The following is a 14,707-nucleotide window of genomic DNA, read 5'->3' as shown; positions in this document are numbered from 1 at the left end:
TTTCTCCACCTCCACTCCTGTCTTCATGAAGCCACTTTCCAAAATGGTGCTTCTGACATGTCCATCTTGTCCCTGAGCTGAGGTTTTCACCGCTGTGGTGAACAGGGCTTTCCATCATGTACAACTCATCTCCGGCAGTCCTGCCCTCATCCCTTCCTCTCCCTTCCACAACCATGAAATGTTCCCCTTGTCTCCATTTTTCACCCACCAGCCTTCTTATCAAAGGATCATCCTCCACCACTTCCAACAACTCTAGCATAACGCGAGCACCAAACACATCTCTCCCTTCGCCCTCACCCCCGCCCTGACTCCTGTAAACATTCTGTGGGGGCCATTCCCTTGGTGACAGCCTGGTCCACTCCCTAGTGCCTGCATCACGTTATCTCCTTCCCATGACACCTTCCCATGCAGTTGTGGAGGTTGCAACCCCTATCCCTTTACCTCCTCCCTCCTCACTGTCCAAGGCCCCAAACACTCTGTCCAGGTGAAGCAGTCTTTCAGTTGCACTTCATCGAATCCCGACTGTACAGAAAGATACCGTTCAGCCCAACGAATGTGTACCAACTACAATCCCATCCAGGCCCTATACCTGTAATTCCTCACATTTACCCCATGACGCTAAGGTCAACTTAAGCGTGGCCAATCAAACCTAATCTGCACACCTTTGGACTGTGGGAGGAAACCAGAGCACCCGAAGGAAACCTATGCAGACACAGGGAGAAAGTGCAAACTCCACACAGACAGTTAACAAGGCTGGAATTGAACCTGGGTTCCTAGTGCTGTATTCACTGGTCACAATGGAGGCTCCTGTACACTGGGTAACCACTTTACAGAGCACCTTTACTCAGTCCACAGGTATGGTAGCACAGTGGTTAGCCATTAGCTTTCAGGGCTTTGCCCCTTCGTCAGGCTCTCCCCACTCACCTGACGAAGGGGCAAAGCCCCGAAAGCTAGTGGTGTTTGCCACCAAATAAACCTGTTGGACTGTAACCTGGTGTTGTGAAACTTCTTACTACTGTTACAATGCTCCAATGAAACCCAACACACAATGGAAGAACAATACCTCATCTTCCCATGAGGAAAATGATAGCCTTCTGGATTTAATATTGATTATTCCACCACATTGATATATTGTTTTCACAAATATCCCACCTATCCCCCCTACCTGACACACACATCTCAGGCACAGGGCCATCCATCATTTGTTGTTATGTTTTGCTTTCAGTGAATGCTGATCTTCATTCAGCCTTTAACACGTTCTGCTATCTGAGCTTTATGTCACTATTAGCACTTTGCGTCTTTGACACTAACATTACTGCCCGTAGAGTCATAGAGGCTTACAGCATGGAAACAGGCCCTTTTTTTTAAACCCTGAAACTAGTCCCAATTGCCCACATTTGGCCCATATCTCTCTACATCCATGTAACTGTCTAAATGCTTTTTAAAAGACAAAATTGTACCCACCTCCACTACTACCTCTGGCAGCTTGCTTCAGACACTCACCACCCTCTGTGTGAAAAAAGTGCCCCTCTGGACACTTTTGTATCTCTCTCCTCTCACCTTAAGCCTATGCCCTCTAGTTTGAGACTCCCCCACCTTTGGGAAAATATATTGACTATCTAGCTGATTTATGCCCCTCATTATTTGATAGACCTTTATAAGATCACCCGTCAGCCTTCTATTCTCCAGAGAAAGAAGTACCAGTCTATCCAGCCTCTCCATATAACTCAAACCATCAAGTCCTGGTAGCATCCTAGTAAATCTTTTCTGTACTCTTTTTAGTTTAATAATATCCTTCCTATAATAGGGTGACCAGAACTGTCTTGTACACAGTATTTCAACTGGGGCCTTACCAATGTCAACATTACCAATGTTGGGACATCACCCCTATATTCAATGTTCTGACCAATGAAACCAAGCATGCTGAAGGCTTTCTTCACCACTGTGTCCACGTGTGACTCTACTTTCAAGGAGCTATGAACATGTACCCCTAGGTCTCTTTGTTCTGTAACTCTTCCCAATGCCCTACCATTAACTGAGTAAGTCCTGCCCTGGTTCAATCTACCAAAATGCATCACCTCACATTTATCCAAATTAAACAGCATTCATCAGCCCACTGGCGCAATTGACCAAGATCAAAGAGTATACAAAGAACAACAACACAGCACGGGAAACAGGCCCTTCGGCCCAACGAGCCCGCGCCGCCGTCCTACTATCTCAGTGACCTATTCATGATTTTAGTCTACGTCTAACGTGCGAGGATCAGGGAGGTCCAATTTAGGGACAATTTTAGTACCCAATCAATCAGCCTAAAAGCACATCTTTGGGGGATGTGGGAGGAAACCGGAGCACCCGGAGGAAACCCACGCAACCACGGGGAGAACGTGCAAACTCCCACAGACACAGGCCCAAATCCATGTGTCCGCACAGCAACAGAGATAGTCTCTGAGCTGTCATGTTGCCCTTGAGATGGTCCAGTTTAAGCACACTAACGACATGAAGCAATAGGCAACTCCCGAAGCAACATCCAAGAGCAGCCCACTACAACCTGCCGCCTGCATGCCCCTTGCTGGACTTAAATGCCTGTGGAGACAAAAAAATTCATTATTAAACAGGCAAAGACTAACATTCCTGAGGCAAAATGTATTCCCAAGCCTACAATGTTCAGTAAGGCCTACTATATCCCCCTATATGTAGCCCGCTCATATGGCTGTCTAAGTGACTCTTAAACAACCCTAGCGTGCCTGCTTCCACCACCTTACTCGGCAGTGCATTCCACACCCCCACTACCCTTTGCGTGAAAAACTGCCCTCTAATATTTGTCTTATACCTAGCCCCCCTCACCCTAAGCCCGTGACCCCTCGTTCTATCCATTTCTTGTAGCGGAAAAAGCTTACCACCATTTACTCTATCTATCCCCTTCATAATCTTATAAACCTCTATTAGATCCCCCCTCAGCCGACGTCTCTCAAGGGAAAACAGCCCAAGTTCATCCAATCTTTCCTCGTAAGACAGCCCTTCCATACCAGGCAACATCCTGGTAAATCTCCTCTGCACTCTCTCCAGGATCTCTACATCCTTCCGGTAGTACGGCGACCAGAACTGGACACAGTACTCCAAGTGAGGCCTAACCAATGTTCTATACAACTGCAACATCAAACTCCTACTCTTATATTCTATACCTCTTCCTATGAAGGCTAACATACCATACGCTTTCCTCATCACATTCTGCACCTGTACCGACACCTTCAGGGACTTATGCACTTGCACCCCCAGGTCTCTCTGCGTATCTATACTCCGGATAGTTCTACCTTTTATCGTATAACTCCCCTCCACATTATTCCGGCCAAAGTGCATCACCTCGCATTTCTCCGGATTAAATTCCATTTGCCATCTATCTGCCCAATCTACCAGCCTGTCTATGTCCTGTTGCATTGCCAGGCACTGCTCTTCAGTACCCGCCAATCCAACCATCTTGGTGTCATCAGCAAATTTGCTGATCACACCACCTACCCCCTCTTCCAAGTCATTAATATATACCACAAATAGAAGAGGTCCAAGTACCGAGCCCTGCGGCACACCACTGGTGACAGGCCTCCAATTGGAAAAGGAGCCTTCCACTACTACTCGCTGTCTCCTCCTCCCAAGCCATTGCAATCTGAGATAACTTTCTTCACTGTCCACTATGGCACCAATCTTGGTGTCACCTGCAAACTTACTAACCATACCTCCTACATTCTCATCCAAATCGTTAATATAAATGGCAAATAACAGTGGACCCAACACTGATCCCTGAGGCACACCGCTGGTTACAGACCTCCAGTTTGAGAAACAACCCTCCACAACCACCCTCTGGCTTCTGTCAAGAAGCCAAGTTTGTATCCATTTAGCTACCTCATGGTAGCTCATTTGAGATTTAACCTTATGCTTACCATGTGGTACTTTGTCAAAGGCCTTGCTGAAGTCCATGACAACATCAACTGCACTGCCCTCATCTGCCATCTTGGTTACCCCTTCAAAAAACTCAATCAAATTTGTGAGACATGATTTTCCGCTCACAAAGCCATACTGACTCTCTCTAATCAGTCTGTGTCCTTTGTTCAGTCCTTTGTTTTGTGTTTATGAGATCTTTATCAAATCTTTCCTATCTCCTGTCTACCCTGAATCTTTTAATTTGCTCTACTGCTCCACCTCCTTCTGCAACAGTATAAAATCCATCACATTTCCCCTCCTTTTTAACTCTGAAGAAGAATCGCATGGACATGAAACATTAACTGTTTCTCTCTCCACAGACGCTGCTAGACCTGCAGAGTTTTTCCAGGAACGTTTGTTTTTATTTCAGGTTGCCAGCATGTGTGGCATTTTTTTTGTTATCCTGACGTCCGAAAGTTACTCAGCTCTCTATCCTCTGTGAAGAATATCTCTTATTTGACCTAGTGTTTGGCTAACTATCCTAACGTCTCTTTCTTTTGCTTGCTTTCAATTTTTATCTGAATAAGCTCTTGAGAAAAGCCTCGAGATGTTACATTAAAGTCACAATATGAATACAAGTGGCTGTTGTTACATCTTGTAAAGTGAAAAGTGCTGATCACTGATGATGTGGGAATGACTGGGTCATAGCACGACATAATTATTAACCTTGGTAGTCAATTCAGTTTGCCTTTTTGTTGAGTCTGCTATACAATCTCTGAAATACATTTAATTTGGAAATAATAGTGAAGGTTTTGCTGAGGGTTTAAGTGAAAGGTCCTTAATGACTTATTCAGCTAGCAGTCATCAGCCTTTATTATGTTTGTAAATTGCTGGAGTTCTTTATTTTTGGCGACAATGATCTCTGCTTAATGTGCAACACAATTAGTGGCTGCAGCTCAAAATCTTCCACTTGTGCTTAATTGCACGTTAAGTGTTGTTGGAGATTTAGTGGGTATTTAACCATATGCGGTCATACAAAGGCTATTCTGTTCTGTAACTTTTATTTCGAAGATGTGAACTTCTAGTCAGGATTATGAAAAACTGACAGGGTGAATTGAAGGATATACTGTTGTACAAGAATAAGGAAGTTTATTACGATCAATGATTTACAGTGGAAGGGCAGGTCAAGTTCCAGTTTTATTAACCAGTGCTCTGGGATTTTTATCATTGCTGCTTTGGGGATCAACTTTCATGATTCCATCTATAAAACTGGAAGTTTAGATTACTTTAACGAAGCATTTAATTTTTATCCTTTTGTAGTTTTAAAATACTGGCAGTAATCTGAGAGAGAGATGAAAATGTGGATCTCTATCACAGAGAGTGATTGAGGTGACGAGCTGGAGGTGCAAGGAAGAGGCAAATATGAGGGCATGTTGGGAACATGAGGCTGGGGAGAAGTATTAACAAACATGAAGTGCAAATCAGATGGCTCTGGTCTTTTAATACGTTAAAGATTGTGTAGGTGGTAATTTGAGCTTATCTTAACAATCAATTTAAAAACAAAATCAAATTAGGATGAGGAATGTCTGTGGTTGAAATTTGTCTTGGAAATTGAAGAATCGGCAGCCCATTTTGTTCCCTGCCCTGGATCGAACTGAATTGAACTCAGTATTACTCAGAAAGGACTTACATTTACATAGCAATTTTCACAACCTTGGTACATCCCAAGGCACATTACAACCATCATCTGAATTTTCTTTTAGCGAAAATCTTAGTGGCATAACTATTTGTCAAGAGAGTGCACCAGGGAGAGTAGATGGGATTTTGTTTTAATATCTGTTATGAAACAGCGTAGTACTTTCTGAAAACTGTTCTGAAGTGTTAGCCCAGATTATATGCTCAAGACTCCAGAGAGGACCTTGAAGTCATGACAGTCTGAGTCAAAGCATTTATTGCCCATCTTGAGAAGGTGGTGGTGAGCTGCCTTCTTGAAATATTGCTGTTGAGGTGCACCCACAGGGAGGGAATTCCAGGATTTTAACCAAGAGATAGTGAAGGAGTTATAGAATTTTTTAGAATTATAGAAACCCTACAAACAGAAAGAAGCCATTCAGCCCATCAAGTCCGCACTGACCGCAATCCCAGCCAGACCCTACACCCATATCCCTACATATCTATCCACGAATCCCCCTAACCTAAGAATCCCAGGACACTAAGGGCAATTTTTTTTAAGCATGGCCAATCAACCTAACCCGCACATCTTTGGACTGTGGGAGGAAACCGGAGCACCCGGAGGAAACCCACGCAGACACGAGGAGAATGTGCAAACTCTATACAGACAGCGACCCAAGCTGGGAATCGAACCCAGGTCCCTGGAGCTGTGAAGCAGCTGTGCTAATCACTGTGCTACCATACTGTGGTGATGTATTTCCAAGTCAGGATGGTGAATGAATTGGAGGGGAACTTCTAACTGGCAGTGATCCCAGGCATCGGCTGCTCTTATCTTTCTAGGTGATAACAATTGTGGATTTGGGAGGTGCTGCCAAAGGAGCCTTGGTGAGTTGCTGCAATGCATCTTGTCGATGACATATAGAACATAGAACATAGAACATTACAGCGCAGAACAGGCCTTAGGCCCACGATGTTGCGCCGACCAGTTAAAAAACAATGACCCTCTAACCTAAACCAATCCCTTTTCGTCCATAAACCTATGCAGTTGTAAATGCATCTAGTTTGGGGGCGTTTAAGAGATCTCTGGATAGGTTTATGGACGAAAAGGGATTGGTATAGGCTAGTGGGTCATTGTTTTTGTAACTGGTCGGCGCAACATCGTGGGCCGAAGGGCCTGTTCTGCGCTGTAATGTTCTATGTTCTATGTTCTATGTTCTATCCACGGATCTCTTAAACGCCCCCAAACTAGGCGCATCTACAACTGCAGCAGGCAGGGCATTCCAATCCCTCACCACCCTCTGGGTAAAGAACCTACCCCTGACATCCGTCCTATAACTACCTCCCCTTAATTTAAAGCCATGCCCCCTCGTGCTAGCTTTCTCCATCCGAGGAAAAAGGCTATCACTATCCACCCTATCTAAACCTCTAATCATCTTAGATGTTTCAATAAGATCCCCTCTTAGCCGCCTTCTTTCTAGTGAAAACAACCCCAAATCCCTCAGTCTCTCCTCATAGGACCTCCCCTCCATACCAGGCAACATCCTGGTAAACCTCCTCTGCACCCTCTCCAAAGCCTCCACATCCTTCCTATAATGTGGGGACCAGAACTGCACACAATACTCCAAGTGCGGCCGCACCAGAGTTTTGTACAGTTGCAACATGACGCTGCGACTCCTAAATTCAATCCCCCTACCAATAAACGCCAAGACACCGTATGCCTTCTTAACAACCTTATCTACTTGATTCCCAACTTTCAGGGATCTATGTACACATACACCTAGATCCCTCTGTTCATCCACACTATTCAGAGTCCTCCCGTTAGCCCTATACTCGACATGCTGTTTCCACTGTGCATCGGTAGTGAAGGGAGTGAATTTTTATGGTTTGTCCTGAATGGTGTTGAGCTCCTTGAATTTTGTTGGAGCTGCACACATTCGGGAAAGTGGAGAGTATTTCATCTTTCTCCTGACTCCACACTCTAATTGCACCTAAAGTGGAAACTCCATTCTCTAAAACACCATCTTTGTTCCGCATAACTCAATGACTAGTTCAAATTTGCTGCAATCTATCAGGAAATATTGAAAATAACATACTTCAACATCAGTGTCGCATTTGGAGCCGATCCATCCTGCTTCACAATGGCATTCAAATCCATCCACTAAATCGGTGCAACTACAAAATAAAAGGAAAGATTTCATTTGAATTAGCAGAACATGCGTGGATTATGTACAAATGTAATCTAGAATAAAGGCATCTATTTTAATTGGGCTAGCGTTCAGGAATGGGGTGGTGGGGTGCTATTCATGCTCAGAATAGGTCACATTAGCATCTGATCCACATGGAAAGCTTCACTGAGACCACAGTCCAGTGTCTGGCCCCTTTTATCACCCAGCTCTCATTTTAAACAATGCATGACAATCATCCTCCCAAAACCAACATGTCCAATGGGCAGAAGCAAGGAAATACAGTCAGGACCTTTTCATCTGTGAGAATGGTCCTTGAATTTATTTCGGCACTGCGTGCGGGCTTTGGCAGCTGAAGCAAGGGACAAGGGGAGACAAGTCTGCAGTTGGGGCTCACCAGCACCCTGCAGGGTCTGTGGGACGGGCTGGAAATGGAACAGCTGCTCCTTCAAGCATATATGAACTCCAAAGCTAAAATGTATTTTCCCAAACATGACTTGTCCCCTTCTGGCCAGTCACCACCTTCCTGCAGATTTCAGCTGGTGCATTTGATATCAGGGGGGCCTCCCTGTAAGTCAGCATGAGAATCACATCACACCTTGATAACATCATCGGCCTGGCCTGCAGTGAGAGCCTCAGTCAACATCAAGAACAGTGGGAATTCTGTACATCCTGGATGGGAAAGGTACAGCCCAGCTGGACATGGTCTGCTGAAAAATTGATTGTTTCTTTGAATGTTGGACAGACCTCCGGTTGGGAAAATGCCTTCAGATTAAGGTAACCTATAAGAGCGCAAAAGTACGCAATAATAACCGAGCACAGAGTATTATGAGAGAAACAGGGGAAATGACCACTCACCTGACGAAGGGGCAGCAAGCGCTCCAAAAGCTAGTGGCTTTTGCTACCAAATAAATCTGTTGGACCTTAACCTGGTGTTGTAGGACTTCTTACTGTGTTTACCCCAGTCCAACGCCGGCATCTCCACATCATGAGCATCAAGCAGAGAAAGGGACATGAACAATTTCCTTAGGATACTCGTGGATAATGCTCAACAAAATGTCTTGTGGGTCACGCTCAAAACCCAGATGCGGGTATGTAGCCCCTGGGCTATGGGTTGTCTGCTTCTAATATCGTGCCTTTATCAATTTCAGGACATCCCAAAGTGATTAGCAGCCATCACTGTTGAGTGTAGTCACTGTGGCAACGTACAAAATGTGGCAGCCAAATTGCATAGCAAGCTCCCACAAACAGAAATGTGAAAATGACTAGAACATCGGCCTTCATTGATGTTGGATGAAGGAAAATGTTCATCTGGGTGAACTCTGGTCATCAAAATAGTACAATCCCCCAATCAAAGTCTAAAAATAAATTATCTGGTCAGCACGACATTGCTGCTTACGGGATCTCACTGCAAAATTGGTTATTGTACTTCGCCATACTACAAGAGTAACTACACTTCAAAAAGGGTGTAAGTGACTATTAATTGGCTGCCCACCACTCCCCCTGACCCTCCTATAGAATTTCACACAGATTGGGATTTGGTGGTTAGGCAGCGGGAAGGCCACCAGGTGAATATTAGGAAATAAGACTACTCATCCAAACTGTTTTTTCCTACTGGGCATCGTGGCAGGGCTGTACAGGACTCTACCTTTTCAGGAAGAAAGGTCCAGATACTCACTACCCTCTGAGGGAAAATAAATCTCCTCGTCTATGGCTTAAATGAGCAACCTCTTATTTTTAAATAGTGACCCTTGGTTCTAAATTCCTGCACAAGAGGAAACAGCCTCTCCACATCCACCCTGTCAATACCTCTTAGGATCATACATTACAAAAGAATTGACCAAATTGGGAGCCAGAAAGGGAAGTCAAATGTATTTGTGAAGAGGGAATTATAGGATCAAAAGATGGATTCCTTGAAAGCCAAGGCTGCACCTAACCTCTCAGGCAGACATAAAAGATCCCTGGCACTAGTTGAAGGAGAGATGGGGGACTCACTCTGCTGTTGGGACCAATACACACCTCTCAGGATGTCTGAAAAATATATTATCCAGTCATTATAATATTACTGCTTATGTGATTTTCTGGTGCACAAATTGGTCATTGCAGTTCCCAACATTACGACAGTGACCACACTTCAAAAAGTACTGAGAGTGTGAAGGTACTATAAAAATTCTCTTTTACTCCGCAGGTGCGTCGGTCCACCTTGTTGTCTAACGAGGGGCATGCACATGGTGGGTCGTGCGTGGGCTGCTCTTGAATGTTTAGACAGTAGCCTAGTACTTCGCATCGTTTGTGTATGGTTAAACCTGGACCAGCAGATGGGCACCACAACAGCTCAGTGACTATCACTGTTAGCTGTGCAGATACATGGATTTGGGCCAGTCTCTCTGTGGGAGTTTGCGCATTCTCCCTGTGGTTGCGTGGGTTTCCTCCGGGTGCTCCGGTTTCCTCCCACACCCCGAAGATGTGCTCTTAGGCTGATTGGTGTAACAAATTGCCCCTAAATTATGTCCCTAAATCTGGTTTCCAATGGGGATACCATAAGCATAGACACGGGTCAAGGGTGGAGGAGGAAAAACACATTGTTAAGATGGCGGTGCGGGCTCGTTGGGCCGAAGGGCCTGTTTCCCGTGCTGTGTTGTTCTTTGTTCTTTTTGTTCTTTGTAATTTTTTTCATGAAGCAGTGGTAATGACAGCCTCACCAAAATTGCTGCCCACTGAGCAGAAACATTTTTTTTGGTAAGATAAAATTGCTGAGAGTTTAGTTTAAAGTATTAATTGAGATTGGAAATGAAGACTGCTCACATTTGTCAGCTCATTTCTTCCTGTCAATTATATTGGCAGCCTAAGTACTGCTTTCAGCTGTATTAAAAGGTAATTAATTCCCGTTTATTGAAAGCATCCTCATGCTAATGAACGCAAAAGAAAGAACAGCTTGTATCAATATAGTGTATCTGCCATACTTTAAATCATTGCCTTTAATAAAAAAAGGCAGCATCTTTATGATGATTATACGCCAGAGAATTAGTACAAGAGAATTGAACATTTATCATGAAACAAAAGCAAAATGCTGAAAGACGTAACAATGTTTCGTGAACACAGCTGAGGGGAAATGGCTTTTGATGCAGGCAGACTCTCAAATTCCTCACCACGTTTTAAAACTTCATCTGAGTCACCTTAACCATAAAGGTCTGGAATCTCACCAAGCTTGAGCTGACTGTTTTCAGTAAAATTTGCCTGAAATCTGCCAAGCTGGAGTGAAAGGTTCTGGAAAGCTAAGAAGAAAGTGATGTCCAGCTCAATGATATCTACAATCATTTGACCTACTTACAAAAAGCACTGTACTGCAAATTTTCCCTGCCCCCTGTGCCCCACTCCCACCTCACCCAACAATTGGCCACAGCCCAGATCGAATTATTCACTGAAGTAAATTCCATTAATTCCATCTATTTAAAAACTACATGCTTGCGACAAAAATTATGCGCCAGAAATTAAGTCAAGACCAAGAAAAGATTTTTTTAAAAAAGCTTTTAAAAGCTTTCTTTTTAAATTTATGAAATACTGTAGCTGGCAAATATAGCTTTGAAAAGCCATTTTCAGTAATTTAAAATCTGGTTACTCACAAGTGGATTGAAACTATTGATTAAATATGCTTACATTTGGTGATAAATCCATTTTCTGCTGCATTATTAAAATTGGAGCAGATTGCTAATATTAAATATTATCAAGGAGTATGTTTTAATGCAAGAGTTATTGTTAATTCCTCCTGAAATGTTGCCCAACACCACAGGTTCACAGGAGAATTTATGTTCTGTGATTATGCAAATATGTTTTAGTGGAAAGTTGAGAAAAATAATTTTGAGCAGTTAGCACTCAAATAACCGGCTGTGTCCAAAGTGGAAACATTTTGCTATAGGTATCAAGCTTCCTTGGAGTAGCAATCAGCAGCAGATTATTACAACTCCATACCAACTTATCTGTCATTCATTGTAAAGTGCCCATCTCACCTGACTTTCCGGACTCAGTCTGCGTGAAGCTCGAGAATCGAAGAGTATCCACAGCTCCAGTGGCAAAGTGCAAAAGGAGCAAAGTGAAGGGGAAATGTCTCCTTTTTACGCCACTTGCTGTGGATATTGGTGGGGTTGAAGGGGGAGGGGGTGGGGGAATTCAGACATGGGGTGTGGACCCCAAATCTATCACCGTGGAGCAGAATGTTACAAGCAATAAATTAGTGTGTGCTCATTAGGCCTGGCTCTGAGCATTCCCAATTCTATGCGGGTTAGGTGGATTGTCCATGCTAAGTGCTAGGTCCATGCTTGGTCGTGCCTTACGAGCCTAGTTGAGTTCTTTGAAAATGTGACTGACCACATTGACAAAGGAAGAGCGGTGGATGTGGATTACTTGGACTTCAGCAAGGCGTTTGATTAAGGTCCCGCGTGCAAGACTTCTTGAGAAGGTGAGAGGGCATGGGATCCAAGGGGCTTTGGCCTTGTGGATCCAGAACTGGCTTGCCTGCAGAAGGCAGAGAGTGGTTGTGGATGGGTCTTTTTCTGCATGGAGGTCGGTCACCAGTGGAGTGCCCCAGGAATCTGTTCTAGGACCCTTGCTGTTTGTCATTTTCATAAATGGCCTGGATGAGGAAGTGGAGGGATGGGTTAGTAAGTTCGCCGACGATACGAAGGTTGGTGGTATTGTGGATAGCCTGGAGGGATGTCAGAAGTTGCAGCATGACATAAATAAGATGCAAGCCTGGGCAGAGAAGTGGCAGATGGACTTCAACCGGGATAAATGTGTAGTGGTCCATTTTGGCAGGACCAACAGGATGCAGGAGTACAATATCAAGGGCTTAGCTGGGTTGAAGAGCAGAAGGATCTTGGGGTCCGGGTCCACAGGACTCTTAAATCGGCCTCGCAGGTGGAGGACGTGGTCAAGAAGGCGTATGGTGTACTGGCCTTCATTAATCGAGGGATTGAGTTTAGGAGTCGGGGGGTAATGCTGCAACTTTATAAGACCCTTGTCAGACCCCACTTGGAGTACTGTGCGCAGTTCTGGTCGCCTCACTACAGGAAGGATGTGGAAGCTATTGAGAGGGTGCAGAGGAGATTTACAAGGATGTTGCCTGGATTGGGAGGCGGGCCTTATGAAGATAGCTTGAGGGAGCTAGGTCTCTTCTCCCTGGAGAGACGAAGGTTGAGAGGCGACCTGATAGAGGTTTATAAAATGTTGAGAGGAATAGATAGGGTGGATTCTCGGAGGCTATTTCCCAGGGCTGAAATGGTCGCTATGAGAGGACACAGGTTTAAGGTGCTGGGAAGCAAGTACAGAGGAGATGTTCGGGGTAAGTTTTTCACTCAGAGGGTGGTGAGTGAGTGGAATCGGCTGCCGTCGGTAGTGGTAGAGGCGAACTCGCTGGGGTCTTTTAAAAGACTTCTGGATGAGTATATGGGATCTAATGGCATTCTAAGTTACAGATAGTTCTATGGCTTGGTAGGTATAGATGTAATCGGCGCAACTTGTGGGCCGAAGGGCCTGTTTGTGCTGTAGTGTTCGATGTTCTATCTAAATTGCCCCTTAGTGTTAAGAGGACTAACCAGGGTAAATGCATGGGGTTTTGGGGATAGGGTCTGGGTGGGATTCTGGCTGGTGCAGACTCGATGGGCTGAATGGTCTCCTTCTGTACTGTAGATTCTATGACTTTATATGTTAACTGTATGAAGCAGAGTCTGTGGGTAATTGGTGAGGGGGGGGGGGCAAAGATGAGAAGTTATCAATTTCTATCCAAACCAGACATGAAGTTTGCAGAATGGCCCTCACAGCATTGGGATGTTCAAGCTATTTTCAGGTTCAAATCTTGTCTGGATTCAGCCAATATACTAAAATAAGGTGTGCTGGGAGCGGGGTGGTCAGGGAAGTGGTGGGCATTATATATTTAAGTGGTTGCATGATTGTTTTATTTGATGGTGATGTCATTGGAGTATTTCAGAGGCCTTGCTTTAGTTTCATTTCGTACTCTGTAAGGCAACAACTCCTACTCCTGTTGTTGTTATTTTGAATCGATGAGTGCAAGCCACATCTTTTTCTTTAGAACAGTACAGTGTCTGAAGAAAAGACTACTTGTCAATATAGGCATAATTTTGGATGCAATTAGGACCAGAGCTGGCAACTGCGCCCAAAGTGGAAACTCCACTTCAGGATAGTTGTTAAGGAATTCCAAATTGCAATGACTAAGATGCTGTCTTGAAAGTCAATGAAATTATTTTGAAGTCTACGTTAAAAAAAAAATTCCCATCGCATAACTGCTGCAACAATGAATTTCTGAGTTGAAGTAATGGTGCAGTACAGGAATGGCCCTCCCATTCAATTAAGGAACAGGATGTTGTTTCTTGATTGAAAATCAAATTATTGTAAATGCTGAAAGCCTTATTAGCTGACTTACATGCCATGGAGACACGGGTTGGACGCACACTCATCTACATGATGTTCACAGTTCATTCCAATAAATCCTTTCAAACATTTACAGCTATAGCCGTTGATACCGAGAATGCAGGTTCCTTTATTGTAGCATGGAGTGGATGCACAGTCATTGATATTAACCTCACATTTGAGACCTGAGAAAGAGAATACACAAGCATTTTAGCTCTGCGTCACATTGGCCCACCAACAAATTAAGTTGAACCAGCGCTTGCAAACGTTGAGAAACAGGACAGCAAAATTATTCTTCAAGTGAGCGAGAATGAACTTTATCCAATCAAAAATGGCCCCCCTTCCAGACAATGTTGGAAAAAGTTTGAAATAAGATAATTCAAAAAAAAACTATCACATACCATCAGCAAAACCTCAAAGGTAATAATATCTGGTAATATCCTGAGCCACGAGCAAATTGGAGTAGGGTGAATAAGATTAGAAAATTGAATGTGTGGAAAAAAGTGGCTCACAATCAT

The 14,707-nt window shown here is 44.1% G+C and overlaps 1 protein-coding gene across 4 annotated transcripts in view; it reads right to left on the bottom strand.

Annotated features, from left to right (window-relative positions):
- The window catches only part of LOC145344813 (uncharacterized), a 1,415,987-nt gene that overhangs the window by 72,338 nt on the left and 1,328,942 nt on the right, over positions 1-14,707 (bottom strand). For all 4 annotated transcript variants that reach the window (XM_080191980.1, XM_080191983.1, XM_080191981.1 and 1 more), the window contains 2 exons: positions 14,203-14,374; positions 7,677-7,755 (listed from right to left, as the gene is read on the bottom strand). In XM_080191980.1, the coding sequence (XP_080048106.1) occupies positions 7,677-7,755; positions 14,203-14,374 (251 nt within the window). The remainder of the gene's footprint in view (positions 1-7,676; positions 7,756-14,202; positions 14,375-14,707) is intronic.

The sequence above is a fragment of the Carcharhinus amblyrhynchos genome, chromosome 7 (assembly GCF_965287045.1).
Source record: "Carcharhinus amblyrhynchos chromosome 7, sCarAmb.v2.hapA, whole genome shotgun sequence".
Classification (NCBI taxonomy): domain Eukaryota; kingdom Metazoa; phylum Chordata; class Chondrichthyes; order Carcharhiniformes; family Carcharhinidae; genus Carcharhinus; species Carcharhinus amblyrhynchos.
The sequence above is the reverse complement of the archived record's forward strand: the minus strand, read 5'-3'. Positions and strand labels throughout refer to the sequence as shown.